The following is a 15,546-nucleotide window of genomic DNA, read 5'->3' on the forward strand; positions in this document are numbered from 1 at the left end:
ATATATATATATATATATATATATATATATATATATATAAAAGGTTAAAAAGCTTAATCTTCATTTAATGTGTATGAGCAAATAAGGAGATGACTGTGACAGTTCTGCATCCATATGCATGTGGGATGAGCAGAACTTCACATTACCATAAGTGACATCAGAAAATACTCTTGTGGAGTTTTGTATCTGTTTAAGCTGACCTGTCATGTCTGAAACAATTTGTTTGGCTAAAAGAACAGTTTTAACAGCTGAGTGTCTAGTGATCTGTTTAGAATCTGAAGTTGATTGGCTTTGCTTTTGTCTTCAGCAAGGAAGAACTTGTTGAATATTTGTTTTGATAATGTTCTCTTGGAACTCACTTGGTTCTGTAGAGTGATCCTACATAAGGAGATGATGAGTTGCCTTATGCTGAACTACAGTTCTGTTTGTTGGAAAATACTTGGAGCAAGAGGAACCATTAATACAGTTTTAGTTTACTTTTTGCCTTTGGAGGTTGTGGACAGTACTGATTTTTCTTGCTGTGCTTTTCATCTTCTATTTCCACAGTCTCCTTATTAACTCTTCTTTATCACCTACTCCAGCTTCCAATAGCTATAAAGTTCAGCAGGTTTTGATTTTTCACTTCAAGTGAAAAAATAGGGTTTTTTTTCCCAAATTAGCTGTTTGTTGAAAGTTACTGCCTTCAAATTCTGTTGGATGCTGTTGATCTTACTGATCTGGAAGCCTCTCTAGTTAGGGGTAGAACTGAACATGGATTGATGATTGTGGAGGACCTCTTGAAGTGAGGTTTAAGGTGTTTCACCATGATGTTACCCACTTGGCAGTACCAGTTGTTGAACTAGTTGTTAGGACGTTGTTCTGTGCTAGCAGGTGATACTGCTCTTCTAAACCAATTTCTGGATGGACACGTTTGATGGTTTTGAATCTTGTTTCTTAGAAACTATTCATTTGAGGGAGAACTTTCCCTTCTTTATTTATTTGTAGAGGTTCTGAATTCCATATCAAATGGGGAGAGAAGCATATTCATTGTCTCTTTCAGAGAATCAACCTCAGTTGCTGTTTCCGATGTTTCGTGCCAGCAGCATAATTCTGAGCTTGGTTAGAGTAGTGGGTGATGTGGTTTTTTATATGGTTCAGAACAGCAATTTATAGATACCTGGAGTGCCACTAATTTTCTGCTCTTTGCTGATTAGGAAGTTTGGGAAGGTGCTTTCAGAAATTTAACCTGGTTTTGTGAAGGTATACTTTTTATTGAATGGATTTGTGAGCCGCTTTCCAAGAATGTGCCAATACTGCTTCATTTCTTGTTGGAAACTTTCCTTCCTTTCTTCATCCAAAGTAGGAGCGTTCTCATGGCGTGAAGTTGGGGAGATTAAGGAATTTTTAAAACTTGGAAAGATTACAGGGGAGGGGGAGGAGGAGAATACACCAAGTTTCTCTGGAAGGCCTTTGAGGTGAAGATGCTGGTGATAGCACCCTGTCTTGCATTGTCGTGGTTTAACCCCAGCCAGCAGCTGAGCCCCACACAACCACTCGCTCACTCCCCCCAGCCCCTGGTGGGATGAGGGAGAGAATCAGAAGGGTAAAAGTGAGAAAATTCGTGGGTTGAAATAAGGACAGTTTAATAGGTAAAGCAAAAGCTGCACACAAGCAAAGCAAAACAGGGAATTCATTCACCACTCCCCATCACTCAGCCATCCCCAGGACAGCCGGGCTCCATGACATGTAACGGTGACTTGGGAAGACAAACGCTGTCACTCCAGACGTCCCCCCCTTCCTCCTCCTTCCCCCAGCTTTATCTGCTGAGCGTGATGCCAAATGGTGTGGGATCTCCCTGGTTGGGGTCAGTTGGGGTCAGCTGTCCTGGCTGTGTCCCCTCCCGACTCCTTGTGCACCCCCAGCCCCTCGCTAGTGGGGTGGTGAGAGAAGCAGAAAAGGCCTTGACTGTGTGTTGGGACTGGTCAGCAGTAACGAAACCATCCCTGTGTTATCAGCACTGTTTTCAGCACAACTGCTAGCTACTATGAAGAAAATTAACTCTATCCCAGCCAAAACCAGCACATGCATTTAAAATGTTTTTGTGCCCTTCTTATGATAGCTGTCTACTTTCTTGAAAGCCACTGAGATAAAAAATAATTTTGCACAGTGCCTGGTGTAATACAGCTTACGGTTACATGTTACAAAATCTTACTGCAAAGTAGAGAATAGTAGTGGAAATCTATAAAAGGAGGTGGTTTTATAAAACTTTTATGTTATTTGAGGAATAATGTGAATAAACCCCTGAAATAGCTATATAGATTTTTTTCAAAAGAATGCTGCATTCTTATTTGTACCTTTATTAACAGACCGGTATGTTTCTGTATAACAGATACTTCAGAGAATTGCCTAACAGCACATACATAAGCTACAGCTGAGTTTCTTAATAAACCTCATAGTGGCCAAGTTAGATTTTTTTTTTTTTAAGGCAGATACAGCAGTTGCAGATGAAGGCAGCTTGCTCATCTAATATTTCTTCTGGCTTCCCAAGTGGACAGTAGTGCAAGATTGTTTTCACAGTGGAAAGTAATGCTCAGTTTGGGTGATGATGCATTACACATATTTGCAGAAATAAGTAAAATCTCAATTTAAGTGTCTTGGGAATCCTGGAGCAATGAAGTGTGAGTGTGCTTGTCAGTCTTGTTCAAGAACATCAACAGTGGTTTGTTGGGTTTTTTTCCTCCATTTAAATTAGCTGTATATTATGCCAATTTTGTTTTCTCTGTGAGGTGATATAGTTAAAATAGAAAAAAAATACCATATTGCAGTCCATTGGGATTGGAGGGAAGAGATTAATGTGTATTCATGTTTGTTTGTTTCACTAATAGTGCTCTGTAGTGTGTCAGCAGATGTGTAATCACTGAATCTATTAAAAAGACACTTAAAAAGTTTAATAGAGGCTTTGAATGTAACTTTATATCTTCTTTTTGGTTGTTTTTTTGTTTGTTTGTTTTGTTCTTAATTAGAATGTGACATCATCTCCTCAGTATTCTACATTCCTGGAACACATCATCCCTAGGTTTCTCACCTTTCTACAGGATGGAGAGGTTCAGTTTCTGCAGGAGAAGCCAGCACAGGTAAACTGTGTGGAGCATCTCTTAATATTTGCAATGTGTGCAGCAGACTACTCCTTCAGTGAAGTACTAGATTAACCTAATGAACTGGTTGATGTATAGACTTTGTTGTTAAAAATACATCTGTCAGGTGGAGTGAAATTGAAAAAGTCCAGTTTCTAAATAAGTTGCTTAGAAACTTTACAAATCTGAGCTTCTATGAAAAATCAGGTAAAAAACTAGGCACAACAGGATTGGCTTTCTCACTGAAATATAATATATTTTTAGAAATTACTGACTGTACTGTGCAGTGAAAGGCAAAAGGTAAATTTATGTCATTAAATACTTAAAATTGAGTTACCTAAAAGTCTGATAACTTGTATGTTTCAACTGTAAATTTGTAAAATTTGCCTTATTCACATAGGTAGGTTGTAGGAAGCATTATGTGTTTGTATGTAAGCATATGTCTGTATGAAGTAAAATGGCTTTTTTTCTTTTTAAGCATGCAGAATACGTATTAAGCTGAAAAGATGTTGCAATCAGTTGGGTTTTTTTTTTTTTTTTTTTTTTTTTTTCAGCAACTCCGAAAGCTGGTGCTTGAAATAATTCACAGAATACCAACAAATGAACACCTTCGCCTGCACACCAAAAATATCCTGTCTGTGATGTTTAGATTTCTAGAGGTATTTTTTTTTCTCCTCTTATTTCAGAAAGATTTTCTTCTTCTTTCTTTACCTCCAAAAATTGCTGGGGGTAGGATTATAAATAGCTGTGTTTCTGGAGCAAGAGTGGAAGGGCATCCTATTTAGGCTTCACCAGTGTGTATTTTACTATCTACAGGTTTTCTGCATGTTCTCTTCTGCCCTTTAGAAACTTGGATTTTAAAAATGTAAGGAACTGTTCTCATGTTAGACAGGATTTCATTCATAAACACTTTCCTGGCTTGTAGTGGTGCAGATACCTTATTCTAGAGACTTTATTTCTTACTTGGAATTGAAAACACTGTCATTTGAAGCACACAGAAAATAACCTGCTCTGTGGAGGTGTCTCGGTGTGTAAATAGCCCCACTTGTGTCTCTCTGTGTGGCATTTGAAACAGGTCTAACAGTATAGAGTGGTTGAAACTTCTGTTTCATCCCTGCAGTAGGGATGAATTTAAGTTTAGCCATACTCTGAGGCTGCAAGGTAAAGTTATATCAAAGGACTGGCATCTTGCTCTTGCAAATACATATTAACAGGGAACTTGTAGGTTCCTGAGATGAGTATAATTTTATAGGGTTTTGAAGTACTTAGAGTTGTTGAAGAGTGCAACAGTAGACTCACTAAAGGTTCTCTTTTTTTCAGACTGAAAATGAAGAAAATGTACTGATTTGCTTAAGAATAATTATTGAATTGCACAAACAGTTCCGACCAGCCATCACTCAAGAGGTGGGTCATGAATTTTGTTGTATAGAATTTATTGCCATTCTCTTCAGAATTGATACTTTGTTCAAGTGTCTTGGTTGGTTTGTTTTTTCCTGCCATCCCTTTATGTTGACTGATTTTTTCCCTTTGATTTTCTCTTGGGAAGATTTAGTTGGTTTATAATAATTATTTCAACTATTACTGTATTGGAACTATGTTGAGCTGATAGGTAAATTGGATTCTTTTCAAGTACAGTTTCAAATTAATATTGGCAGAACAGAAGGAAATAGGAGAATGCTTTCAGATTATTTTTAAATATAATGAAAAATACACTCTAGTGATGACTAAAGATTTTGTGTAACTGCACTGTTAATACAGAGATGCTAAAATGGTGAAATTTTTCTTTATGGTAAATGGACATCTTCCTTCCTAGATCCATCATTTTTTGGACTTTGTGAAACAGATTTACAAGGAACTTCCAAAAGTAGTGGTAAGCTTTTTATTTGTTAAATTGCCCTTGCTATAGTCAGAAAAGTAGTTTTTATTTCTTAATTTCATCTCTAAAAGATATTAATGTAGTTACTTTTGTATCTAGTGATACATAGTAAATATAGTTTTAATAAAAATATTTAACAAACACGTCTAAAAATGGAGAAATTAAGATTTTGAATTGGAAACCCTTCTGTTTCTAGCACAGTATTACTGGTATGAGAAAACTGAGGTAAGTTTGTATGATAAAGCGCTAGTCAGTTGACTGCAGTTGTGTCCTGCAGCCAAATGGGTTTTTTTGAGGGAAGGGTGAGGCAATACACATTGAAGAGCTCAGTCTGCTGGAAAAGACTTGATCTCTGTGGACAGAGTCTCTGTTTGGATGTTTTTCTTTAGCAAAGGAACCACCTAGGTTAGTGATGCTTTTCTGCTTCTTGCTGTAGTAGGCGTGAAAGATTGCAGGATATGTGAGTAGTCTTAGTAGATACTGCGATGTAAGCCTCATGTATAGAGCAGAAAAAACTGTCTGCAGTAAGTTGTGGGGGAAAATTACATGGAGAAATTCTAATGAGATAAATGGCTTTTTGACTATTACTAGCATTATTATACTTTTTTCTCCTTTTTGCTTGTAGAATCGTTATTTTGAGAATCCTCAGGTGATTCCAGAGAACACCGTTCCTACTCCTGAAATGGTTGGCATGATTACAACAATTGTGGTGAAAGTTAACCCTGAACGAGAAGATAGTGAAACAAGAACAGTAAGTATTCTAACTGCTCTTCAACTGTGGGACTGTCTGTATTGCAATGCCTCAACTCATAAGGGCAGGTAAAGGTAATATGCTTCTTGCTTGTTTTTCTTACCAAGATTTATTTGTAGAAGCTAATTGAAAATTTTCAGATATTTTCCATGTATCTCTAATTACAGGATTCTTATTTAATATAATACCAAATGGGTTTGTGCTTTTAAAATATTGTTATCGCTAAATACAGTGCTATTAAAATGAGATGTTTCTTTAAAAAATGTATTTCAGACAATTTTTGGAATTAATAAACTGTTTATAAAACATGTATTCTTTCTTTCAGCATTCTATAATTCCCAGAGGATCTTTATCTCTAAAGGTCTTGGCTGAGCTGCCTATAATTGTTGTTCTTATGTATCAGGTTAGTATATTCCAGTATTTTGTGTGTAGATACTTTTTATTACTGAATGGCTTGTGTAACTTCTGCTGGCTAACATATTAGTGAAAATGAATGTAGCATGTTTTTGAAATTAAAATATTGTCTAAAAATAAGCTGCTGAGATTTAATTTTTTCTGATTAGCTCGCAAATAAGTTGACTGAGTAAAATTTGTAAATTTATTTAATAATACTTTGTGGTTTTTTTAAGCTCTACAAACTGAACATTCATAATGTGGTAGCTGAATTTGTGCCCTTGATTATGAACACTATTATAATACAGGTTTCTGCTCAAGCAAGGTAAGAGCATTTTATCAGTATTTTGATGATATTTGGGATTAATACTGAAATGTGCAATACAATATTGCCCAAAATATTTTTATCTTATATCCTATGATTTTTGCTTTTAGTCTTAGTGCTTTTAATCTCAAAAGTAACAATGATTATTTGACTTAAAATCGTCAGTTTTATAGGTGTAGTTGGCGTATCTTAATATTTCCATTATATGTCACTGAAAGTCTATAGCTGAGCAGTAGATCCTAATTTGTTATTTGATAGTGTGTTTTTTTTAAATTGAGTTTCTGACAGCAATCCATATTACCACAGATAGTATGGGATGGAGACTGCATTAGATACGACACTTGCTGTTGTTCAGTCTTTACCACCAATGATATGTTTCTTGCTCTCAGAGGTACAGCTTAGGTGAAGCCTTCTGGTGTTGCAGATTAAGAAACTGCAGTTCTTGCTTCAGAGGGAGACATTTCTAGGGAGCAGCAAGTGGTGCTGAGTGGGGCAACAGGAGTAAGATCTGTTTTTCTCTGTCTGCCTGGATGATCTGAATAAGTGGTTGAAGTTCAAGAGAGTAGGAAGTTGAAGTTCCACAGTCTGTAGGAGGGAATATTGCTTGGAGAAGAAAAAATGCCCCCATTAGGGGAATGGAGCCAAATGTTTTGATGCTGATGTGTTGTCTTGGCTTTCTCTAGAAAGGTGAAAATTGTATGGCTGCCTCAGGGCTATGTATTTCTGCTTAGAGCGTAAGATGCTGGGAATCTGAATGGCAGAGAGCTTGTTGAAAATGGGCTCTCCCATAATGATTTTATTCCCTTATGAAGCAGAAACCTCGCTACAAGATGTTGTAATTTGAAACTTCTGTGAATTTTCTGAACGAAGGTATTAAAGAGAAGGAACAAAATGGTAACTGCTGTTCAATTTAATTTCAGGCAACATAAACTTTATAACAAGGAATTGTATGCTGATTTTATTGCTGCTCAAATTAAAACATTGTCTTTTTTGGCTTACATCATAAGAATTTACCAGGTAGGTTGCATTTTTGTTAATTTGCTACTCTTAGTGCAACAGATCTTCAGTTATTTTATGGCAGGCAAGTGACCAGCATGACTGCAGTCCATCAGGGATTGGAGAGAAGAGCATTTGTGTAGCAATCTGAAGACAGGGCTATATGTGGTTGTCCTTTCAGAATTATTCTTATGTGAATGCAAAGTAAAAATATGCTGTTCCCCCCGCCTCAGGCATTTATGGAATGGCTATTGTATTTTAGTTTTACAAGGAGACTTCTTAAAGAGAAACAAGTGAATTTTAATTGAATGTTATTTTGCAAATGTAAATCAGACCTTTAAAATAGAATGTCACAGTAATTGTGTTCATGTTATTTTTTTATTATAGGAATTAGTGGCTAAATATTCTCAGCAAATGGTAAAAGGAATGTTGCAGTTGCTCTCCAATTGTCCAGCTGAAACGGCACACCTCCGAAAGGAGCTTCTCATTGCTGCTAAGCACATCTTGACAACAGACTTGAGGAGCCGTATGTAGTAACTTTAAAAATTAAATCTATAAACTGGAAAGATTTCAACAATCTCTGTGTATTTGAGGCATATTGCTTATTATTTGTTTTAGACTGTTACATACTTATATTTTGGGAGTGGGTGTGATTTTAGTTTTGCCTTTTTTTTTTTTCCTTAAAAAAATAAAGTCATCGGATGAAGATGGCATACTGAACAAGTGGCTTTTCTAGCTTCTAAGTATCTGTGGTTCCAAGTAATTACCATTTGATAAACATTTATAGTAGTTTGTAATTGTGTCTACAATTGTATGGATACTTTAAAATATTAATCTGTTAACCTGAGTGGAAGTAGTTCTGTTAAAATCTGATACCATATTTGATTCAGCTAATAGTATTTGTCTTTAGCAGGGGAAAAACGTTTTTGGTCTGCCTGAATTAACTAGGTTTGGTGGATATGTTCTGTTTTGGCAGGATTGTAAAACTGGATGAGTGTGAAATACTAACTTCTATCTTGTCATCTTTACTGTGTGGTCTCCTTTCTTTTCCTTCTGCTAACAGCAATTGTGGGGTAGTGTGGCAACTTACAGGTATTGTTAGCTTGCCAAAAAAATAGCATGTTTCCTAGTTGTGGAATTTAGTATTGCGGTTACATGGAAAGCTGTTTCTTTGGCTATTTTTCTAAATAAATTAGCTGAATTTTTCTACATCAATAACTTCTGAACTTGACCAGTTTTAACAAAATTCATCAGAGTGAGGTCTTACAGGTACGGTGTTCTGTATCCTTTGTGAACTGTAGTGTTTGGGTAGGGATCAAAAGCTGAGTTAGTGTCTCCATTGGAGGAATAAGCAGCAGTGTGAGGTTGGCAGTTCATTGCCCTGGTCAGCTGGCTGGCGTTTTACTGTACATGTTCTTAACGCATCCCTCCAGCCTTGCTCTTGGCTACCTGGCAGCCCCAAAGTGGATGTAGAGAAGGAGATGCTTAGAAATGTTAAGGAGAACAGGGAGCATGTATTGCAGGAGGAATAAGGGAGAGTGAGGAAGAAGAGAAGGGGGATATAAAGTGGAGATCTGTAGAAGATAAGACTTTGATCGTTCTTCGGGTACAGTTCCACTTATTTGGAAGAATGAGTGTTGAGGGAAGTGTTTCATGTTTGTGAGTCTTGCAGTTGGCATTATTGCTCTCGGTGGAATAATCTTTCAAATTGAGTCTTCTGTGTTGATTGAGAGTTGATGAATAACGCTGTGTATCTTAGTGTGATGGATTTTGACTGCATGGAACTTTGCTTCTGATTTCTGAAAGAGGGTGGAGATGAAGCTGTACTTGCTCTCCACTGTTACCACTGTAAAGACTGCCCCTGTCTAAAAATACTCCGTATCAGCAAAATGTGGTATGCACAGGAATGTTAGATGGATGTTTTAAAACTTGGCTTAGAATTTATATAAAATTTAGAAACGTGCCTATTTACTTCCCTATTAAGTGAGTTCTTTTGAGAATTTTAACTGAGCTGCCCATTTCAGAAAGCTAGAATGGTTTGTGTGGTGTTTCTGAAATTCTAATGACTGAACATTGTGAACATTTCTTAATTTCAACATAAAATATTCTTATGTAGTTTAATGAGATCGTTCAATCAGTGGTCTGGTGTAAATTTTATATTGCTTGTTTTGCTTTAATTTGTCTTACTAGTTCATATTAAAGAGTAATAGTGCAATGCAGGAATATGAATGCTAAATGTGTTCAATACACAAAAACTCATTACTGTTTTTTAATTTGCATTTCCTTTGCTTTTTTTTGTTGTCAGGATTTGTGTCTTAATCTCTTTGCTCTGCTAACACTAGTGCCTCTAATTCCTTTTTTCAGAGTGGTTTGATGATTCCAACCATCTTTTTGACTTAGCTTTTTTGTCCACAGTATTATTTGTTGTCTGTGACTGAATTTATTTTCATGTCATGACTGCCATGGTGGTTGCCTTGTAAAGTAATGGATTATCTTTATTTGCTTTTTCTACTGTAAGTCTTCCAGATTTCTACCCCCCTCAAAAAAGCAATGCCGATGCTCTCCTTTTTTCTTCCTCTGTGTTTTTGCAGAATGTGATGTTCTCTTAAAGCAAAGACAGCTACCACGCTGTCCTTTACAAATTTAAGTGGACCTCACTGATTTCTTGTCCATTCTAGATTTCATTCAGAAAATGCTGGATTTTTATTTTTAATGTTGTTTGGAAATCTGTGGAGAATGAAGATTGCTGGATGTTCCTTTTTCTCTTTATTTGACTTTTTGCTTATTTGTTAGTAAGTTTTAGCTTGTTGCATTATTTGGAGGTGGAAGTAATTAATTCTTTCCTGCCATTTCCATCATCTGCCTTTAGGGTGGAGTGACATAATCAATGCCATAAACTTGCTGATTCCTGTATTTAAAAAGAGAATGCTTCTTTGGTCTTGCTTTGTTGCTTGATTTTGTTACTGGACCCCAAGTTGCATGTATTCCTCCTTACAGCTTGGGATACAGCTTATATGATAAGATGCCAGACAAAACACAGTTGTGTTGTATAGTGTTGCTTGAACTTGTCTTTTCCAGTTACTAATTAGTTACATTTAAAGAGTTCTGCAAAGTTGATCATAATACAAGCATTTTTTCTCTTTTTAAATATAAATGGCTTTGTTGCATCTATGTTGTGGTTTTGACTGTGTACTGTAGTGTTACTCAAGGGTCCAGTGGCAGTTGGAGTTCGTAGTCACAATAGGTTAATCGAAAATTTCATTGTAAATGATACTGTCTTTTATAAGCTTTGGGAATTAATTTTATAACAACACCACTTTCTGACTTAAGTTTAAAAACCTAAGTTAAGTGATTTAACAGTTAACTATCTTATTTTGATTATTTCCTTTGGCAATCATGTATAGCTTTTTCCTTTTTTACCTATTTTTTTTTTATCATAGAATTTATTCCATGTATGGACAAGCTATTTGATGAATCTATACTAATTGGCTCTGGATACACTGCTCGAGAGACACTGAGGTATGACAGAGTTTGGAATAGCTATCTTGAGTGTCTGCCAGGGCTGGTTTCTTTTAAGTTTTATTGATATTTACAACAGTGTCTGTATAGAGTCCTAAATCGTTGCTTTAAATAACTAATTTTATTAGATTCTAATATTGGAAGGGCTTCTGCTGCTGTAAAGAGTGTTTGTTGTTTAACACTTTGGCACAGCATGGTAGCGTGAGTGTAGGGCAAAATGAGATAAATGGGTGATTGAAAATTATTTCTAGTCTTGAATTGCATAACACAACCAAAAGAGTGGTCCCAGTACAATCAACTCAATGTCTTCCCGATATTTCATGAAACAGCTTAAATTTTGTGTCCAGTGTAAAATTTGAATGAGATTTAAACTGTTTTATCAATAAGTACCTTAAAACTTTTTCATTTGCAATTGAAAAAAATAAATAGGGAGAATACTTATCTTCTGTGTCTTTAGTAGTCTACTAGTTTGTAGGTGCTTTTGCTGACAAAATATGTGAAGTAGGAGAATTATTTCCTCTTGCTTAAGTATCAGTTATACCTTGTTGACATGTATTAGATTTAGAAATATTTCTAATATTCCTGATATTTGGAAAGAAACTATTTAAAAAACTTACAGTTTTCATAACTACTTCTGAAATCATGAATCATCAGTGATTAGTTGTGAAACAGCTTACCAACACTTCTTAAAATGTGGCTTAAAACATGGTAATTTGTTCTTAACTGTATATAGATGAAAATATGTCCTGGGATGTTCAGCGAAGGGGGAGGAAAGATCAGAGAGGTGATACTAGTGTGGGACAGATTAATGTATCTTTTGTTACAATTCTCTCCTGTAATTGAAAAAAGCTTTGTGAACTCTGGATTTGCATATCAAAATAGAAAATTTGGGTTTAGAATTTTGGAAATGGTGCCAGGCAGTAATTTTTGGTTAGGTCCAATTAACAATAATTTTAATTGTCCTGAATGTATTTTCTTCATTTCTTGTTTTTACTGATAGACCACTTGCATATAGTACACTGGCAGACCTGGTACATCATGTCCGTCAGCATTTACCACTCAATGATCTCTCCCTTGCTGTCCAGTTATTTGCCAAGAACATTGACGATGAGTCGTTGCCTAGCAGTATCCAGACAATGTCTTGCAAGCTTCTGCTAAATTTGGTAGACTGTATCCGGTCTAAAAGTGAACAGGAAAATGGAAATGGTAGAGATATTCTTATGAGAATGCTGGAGGTATTGATTTGTTTAAAACATTTGATAATAAGTTGAATGTCCTATTTCATAGTATGTTGTGAATTATATTTTACTTTGTCCTTTCTTCAGAAATGAGAATATGTAGAGACAATCTGCATACTGTGTTTCATTTTAATACCTCAGAGAAGGGCTTTTTAAAACGCTCTGCAACTGGGATGATATCTCAAGTATAGCAGATACGCTTTGCCAACTCAGCGTATTCTTTCAGTGACTTGTTTGAGAGCAGGGTAACTGAATGTCTGTGATGCTGGGGGTAGCTTAACTGCTACTGTTTTTTTTAAAGTTTTCTTTTAAATTTTAGTTGTAATCTCCTTTTTTCCTTGCTTAAGAGTATGTAAGAGTGGTATTTTTTTAATGCCTTCTTTTAATGTGTTTTTTTTTTTTTAATTCCCACCCCTGCTCTGAAAGAGGATCTCACATTTTACACAGTTTGCAATTTGTAAAATTTGAAATATCCGCACTTTCAAAGCCTACTGATCCTTTTAAAGGGTTTTCTTTATATGGAGGATGTTTTGGGGGCTGCTTTTTTTTAAAATCAGGGATGCACCCGAAGTGAAACACTACCTGCTTGCTGTAGCCAAGTTGTTAATGGAAAAATGTTGTCTAGTGTTTCTCCTGCCACAACATGAAGACACGCTCAGTTGTAGAGTAAAACATTTCTAGGGTATATACTGGTTTAATAATTTTATTGTGGGATGTGAGAGCATTTCTTGAAGTCTAAATCAAACTGGTGTTAACACTTTAAGATACTTAGCTTTATTTTGGAAAGGAAGAATTTTGTATGTAGTGGATCCCCTCCGTCTTCAACTTGTTTCTGTCATTGACAGACTGTCATGGTTCTGAGTACACCAGGGAAGAGATTTACTCATTTTAGTCATCCTCAGATTATTTGGTTTTACCTCTGAACTTTTTTTTTCTTCAGATGGCAGTAGTTTAGGGAATGGTTTTCATCCTAAATACAAAATCAAGTGACTGTGCAAGTGAAAAATCTTGGTTATGTATTGTAATCGGTCCTTTATTCCAGATTTCTCAAACTGAAGTAGCTTTTTAGTAGTGTTTGTCTTCCAAATAAACTTCTACTTTTTGTCTACTTTTTAAAATATCTGTAATGTAGCACAGTTGTTGGGTCATTTGTTTATCAAATTAAAATTTGTAATAATATGTAACTTCAGAGAAGCTACGTTTAGGGAGGAAAGGATTATACAGAACTGTGGTGATAGTGGGGAAATATCTGAGCGAGCCAAGTAGATCTAGACTTGAAAATCTGGGAAGTACAGAAAATTTTAAACTGAAACCTTGTTCAACATGGCCCTTCTTTAGTATCAGCTGAGATGGCAGAAATGTTGAGGACCACTGTTCTGCAGGGTTGATTATTGCTTTCTAAATCTGATACGCTGCATAAGACTAAAACTTGAACCTACAATGTATAAATCTTCTAATATATCTGACAGATTACATATATATACACATCTGAAAAATTTGAGCTTTTTATGATTAGTATTTCAGTCTATAAATATTTACTATTAAGTCATATCTAAAAAAAATAATTCAAATAGCTTTTACATTAAGTAGAATTGTAGGGAGATAAATTTTTTGTTTTTAGTTTTACTAATTTTCAAAAAATATTTTTACTTTTGGAACTTGTTAAACTACTTTGTTGATACACTTAAAAATGTTTGCTGTCATTTGAATTACTTCAGAAACACTTAGTTGTAAATTTTATTGATTTCTGTAATCTGATTTGAAGTATTAGTATTATTAATTTTAGAATGATTTTTGAAGAAGAAACTTTCTTTCCCATCCCCCTCATTTGCCTTTCCTCTTTGTGCCTTAGGTTTTTGTTCTGAAATTTCACACTATAGCACGATACCAGCTGTCTGTAATTTTTAAAAAATGCAAGCCACAGTCTGAACTTGGGGCTGCTGAAGCTGCATTACCTGGAGTACCAACAGCAGCAAATGCAGCACCTGTTCCTGTTCCATCTCCTGCCCCAGCCACTCCAGTGGCCCCTGCACCAGTACCTGTGTTTGAAAAACAAGGGGAGAAAGAAAAAGAAGATAAACAGACATTTCAGGTCACAGATTGCCGAAGCTTAGTAAAAACTTTGGTCTGTGGTGTCAAGACAATCACATGGGGCATAACATCATGCAAAGCTCCTGGAGGTAAAACTGTGTAATATTAATTATATTTATCTTTTGTAAGTCTACAATTAAAACTCTCTAGTGTGAAAACAAATAGTATTTTTAATGGTTGCCTACTGTCTTGTTCTTTCTTCTTTCAGAAGCACAATTCATTCCCAATAAGCAGTTGCAACCTAAGGAAACTCAAATCTATATAAAACTGGTAAAATATGCAATGCAAGCTTTAGATATTTATCAGGTATGTGACCTCGCTGCGTAGGACTTTTATTTATATGGATACTGTGTGTTAAATCTTCTAATAAAGATATATTTTTCAGCTAAAAGGCAGATTTTGCATGTAGTGTATTTTCATTAATTTCAGGACCACAGGTATTGGGAAATTTTATAAGTTTTGAAGTGCTTATCACTTGCAAGGAACAAATTAATTTCTTAACTGCCATTATTTTTGTTTATGCAGGCAGGTCAGACTAAAAATAATTATCTTCCATGTAGTGGATTAAGTCTTTTCTTCAAAGAGATAGTTTAGGTATCAGTTAAACATACCCATGTGAATGCTTCATCTTCTGTAGAAACACAAACTACTGATGAAATGTAAATGTACATGATTTAGAATTAAGTAACTTTACAAATACACTGCAATCTCTCCTGCTGTTGTTCTTTTCCACTCCTGACTTCATGGTTTTAAAATACGTGCTGAAAACACTCATTTTAATATTTTTATTGTCACTGTTGTCTCTTGTGCCCAGCTTCTAAGTGAATGGACCTTGCATGTGAAACCAGTAAAATCTCTGTTTTTTTCAAAAGATTTTAAGAATAGGGTGGAAAAAGTTATTCAAATCCCGTAACCAATATATGTGTTTTCTTAATTGCTGTAGGTGCAAATAGCAGGAAATGGACAGACATATGTTCGAGTAGCAAACTGTCAGACAGTCAGAATGAAAGAGGAAAAGGAAGTTCTGGAGCATTTTGCTGGTGTATTCACAATGATGAACCCTTTAACTTTTAAAGAAATCTTTCAAACTACTGTTCCTTATATGGTGGAGAGAATCTCAAAAAACTATGCTCTTCAGGTATTATGTTTTTGTTTACTTTTTTCAGGTGATAATAAACAGTATGTAGAAAATAGCTTATGCCTTGAGGTACATAAGGCTGAAGTGGAATAATAAATAATAATGT

At 35.4% G+C, this 15,546-nt stretch overlaps 1 protein-coding gene across 1 annotated transcript in view; it reads left to right on the forward strand.

Annotated features, from left to right (window-relative positions):
• TRRAP (transformation/transcription domain associated protein) overlaps positions 1–15,546 on the forward strand; it is a 100,414-nt gene that overhangs the window by 2,152 nt on the left and 82,716 nt on the right. Inside the window, exons 2-15 of the mRNA XM_026859158.1 lie at positions 3,003–3,113; positions 3,668–3,772; positions 4,434–4,517; positions 4,927–4,983; positions 5,615–5,740; positions 6,066–6,143; positions 6,370–6,458; positions 7,379–7,475; positions 7,842–7,980; positions 10,895–10,973; positions 11,974–12,208; positions 14,064–14,391; positions 14,511–14,608; positions 15,246–15,440. Of these exons, the coding sequence (XP_026714959.1) occupies positions 3,003–3,113; positions 3,668–3,772; positions 4,434–4,517; positions 4,927–4,983; positions 5,615–5,740; positions 6,066–6,143; positions 6,370–6,458; positions 7,379–7,475; positions 7,842–7,980; positions 10,895–10,973; positions 11,974–12,208; positions 14,064–14,391; positions 14,511–14,608; positions 15,246–15,440 (1,821 nt within the window). The remainder of the gene's footprint in view (positions 1–3,002; positions 3,114–3,667; positions 3,773–4,433; positions 4,518–4,926; positions 4,984–5,614; positions 5,741–6,065; positions 6,144–6,369; positions 6,459–7,378; positions 7,476–7,841; positions 7,981–10,894; positions 10,974–11,973; positions 12,209–14,063; positions 14,392–14,510; positions 14,609–15,245; positions 15,441–15,546) is intronic.

The sequence above is a fragment of the Athene cunicularia genome (assembly GCF_003259725.1).
Source record: "Athene cunicularia isolate RWA chromosome 14 unlocalized genomic scaffold, athCun1 chr14_part1, whole genome shotgun sequence".
Classification (NCBI taxonomy): domain Eukaryota; kingdom Metazoa; phylum Chordata; class Aves; order Strigiformes; family Strigidae; genus Athene; species Athene cunicularia.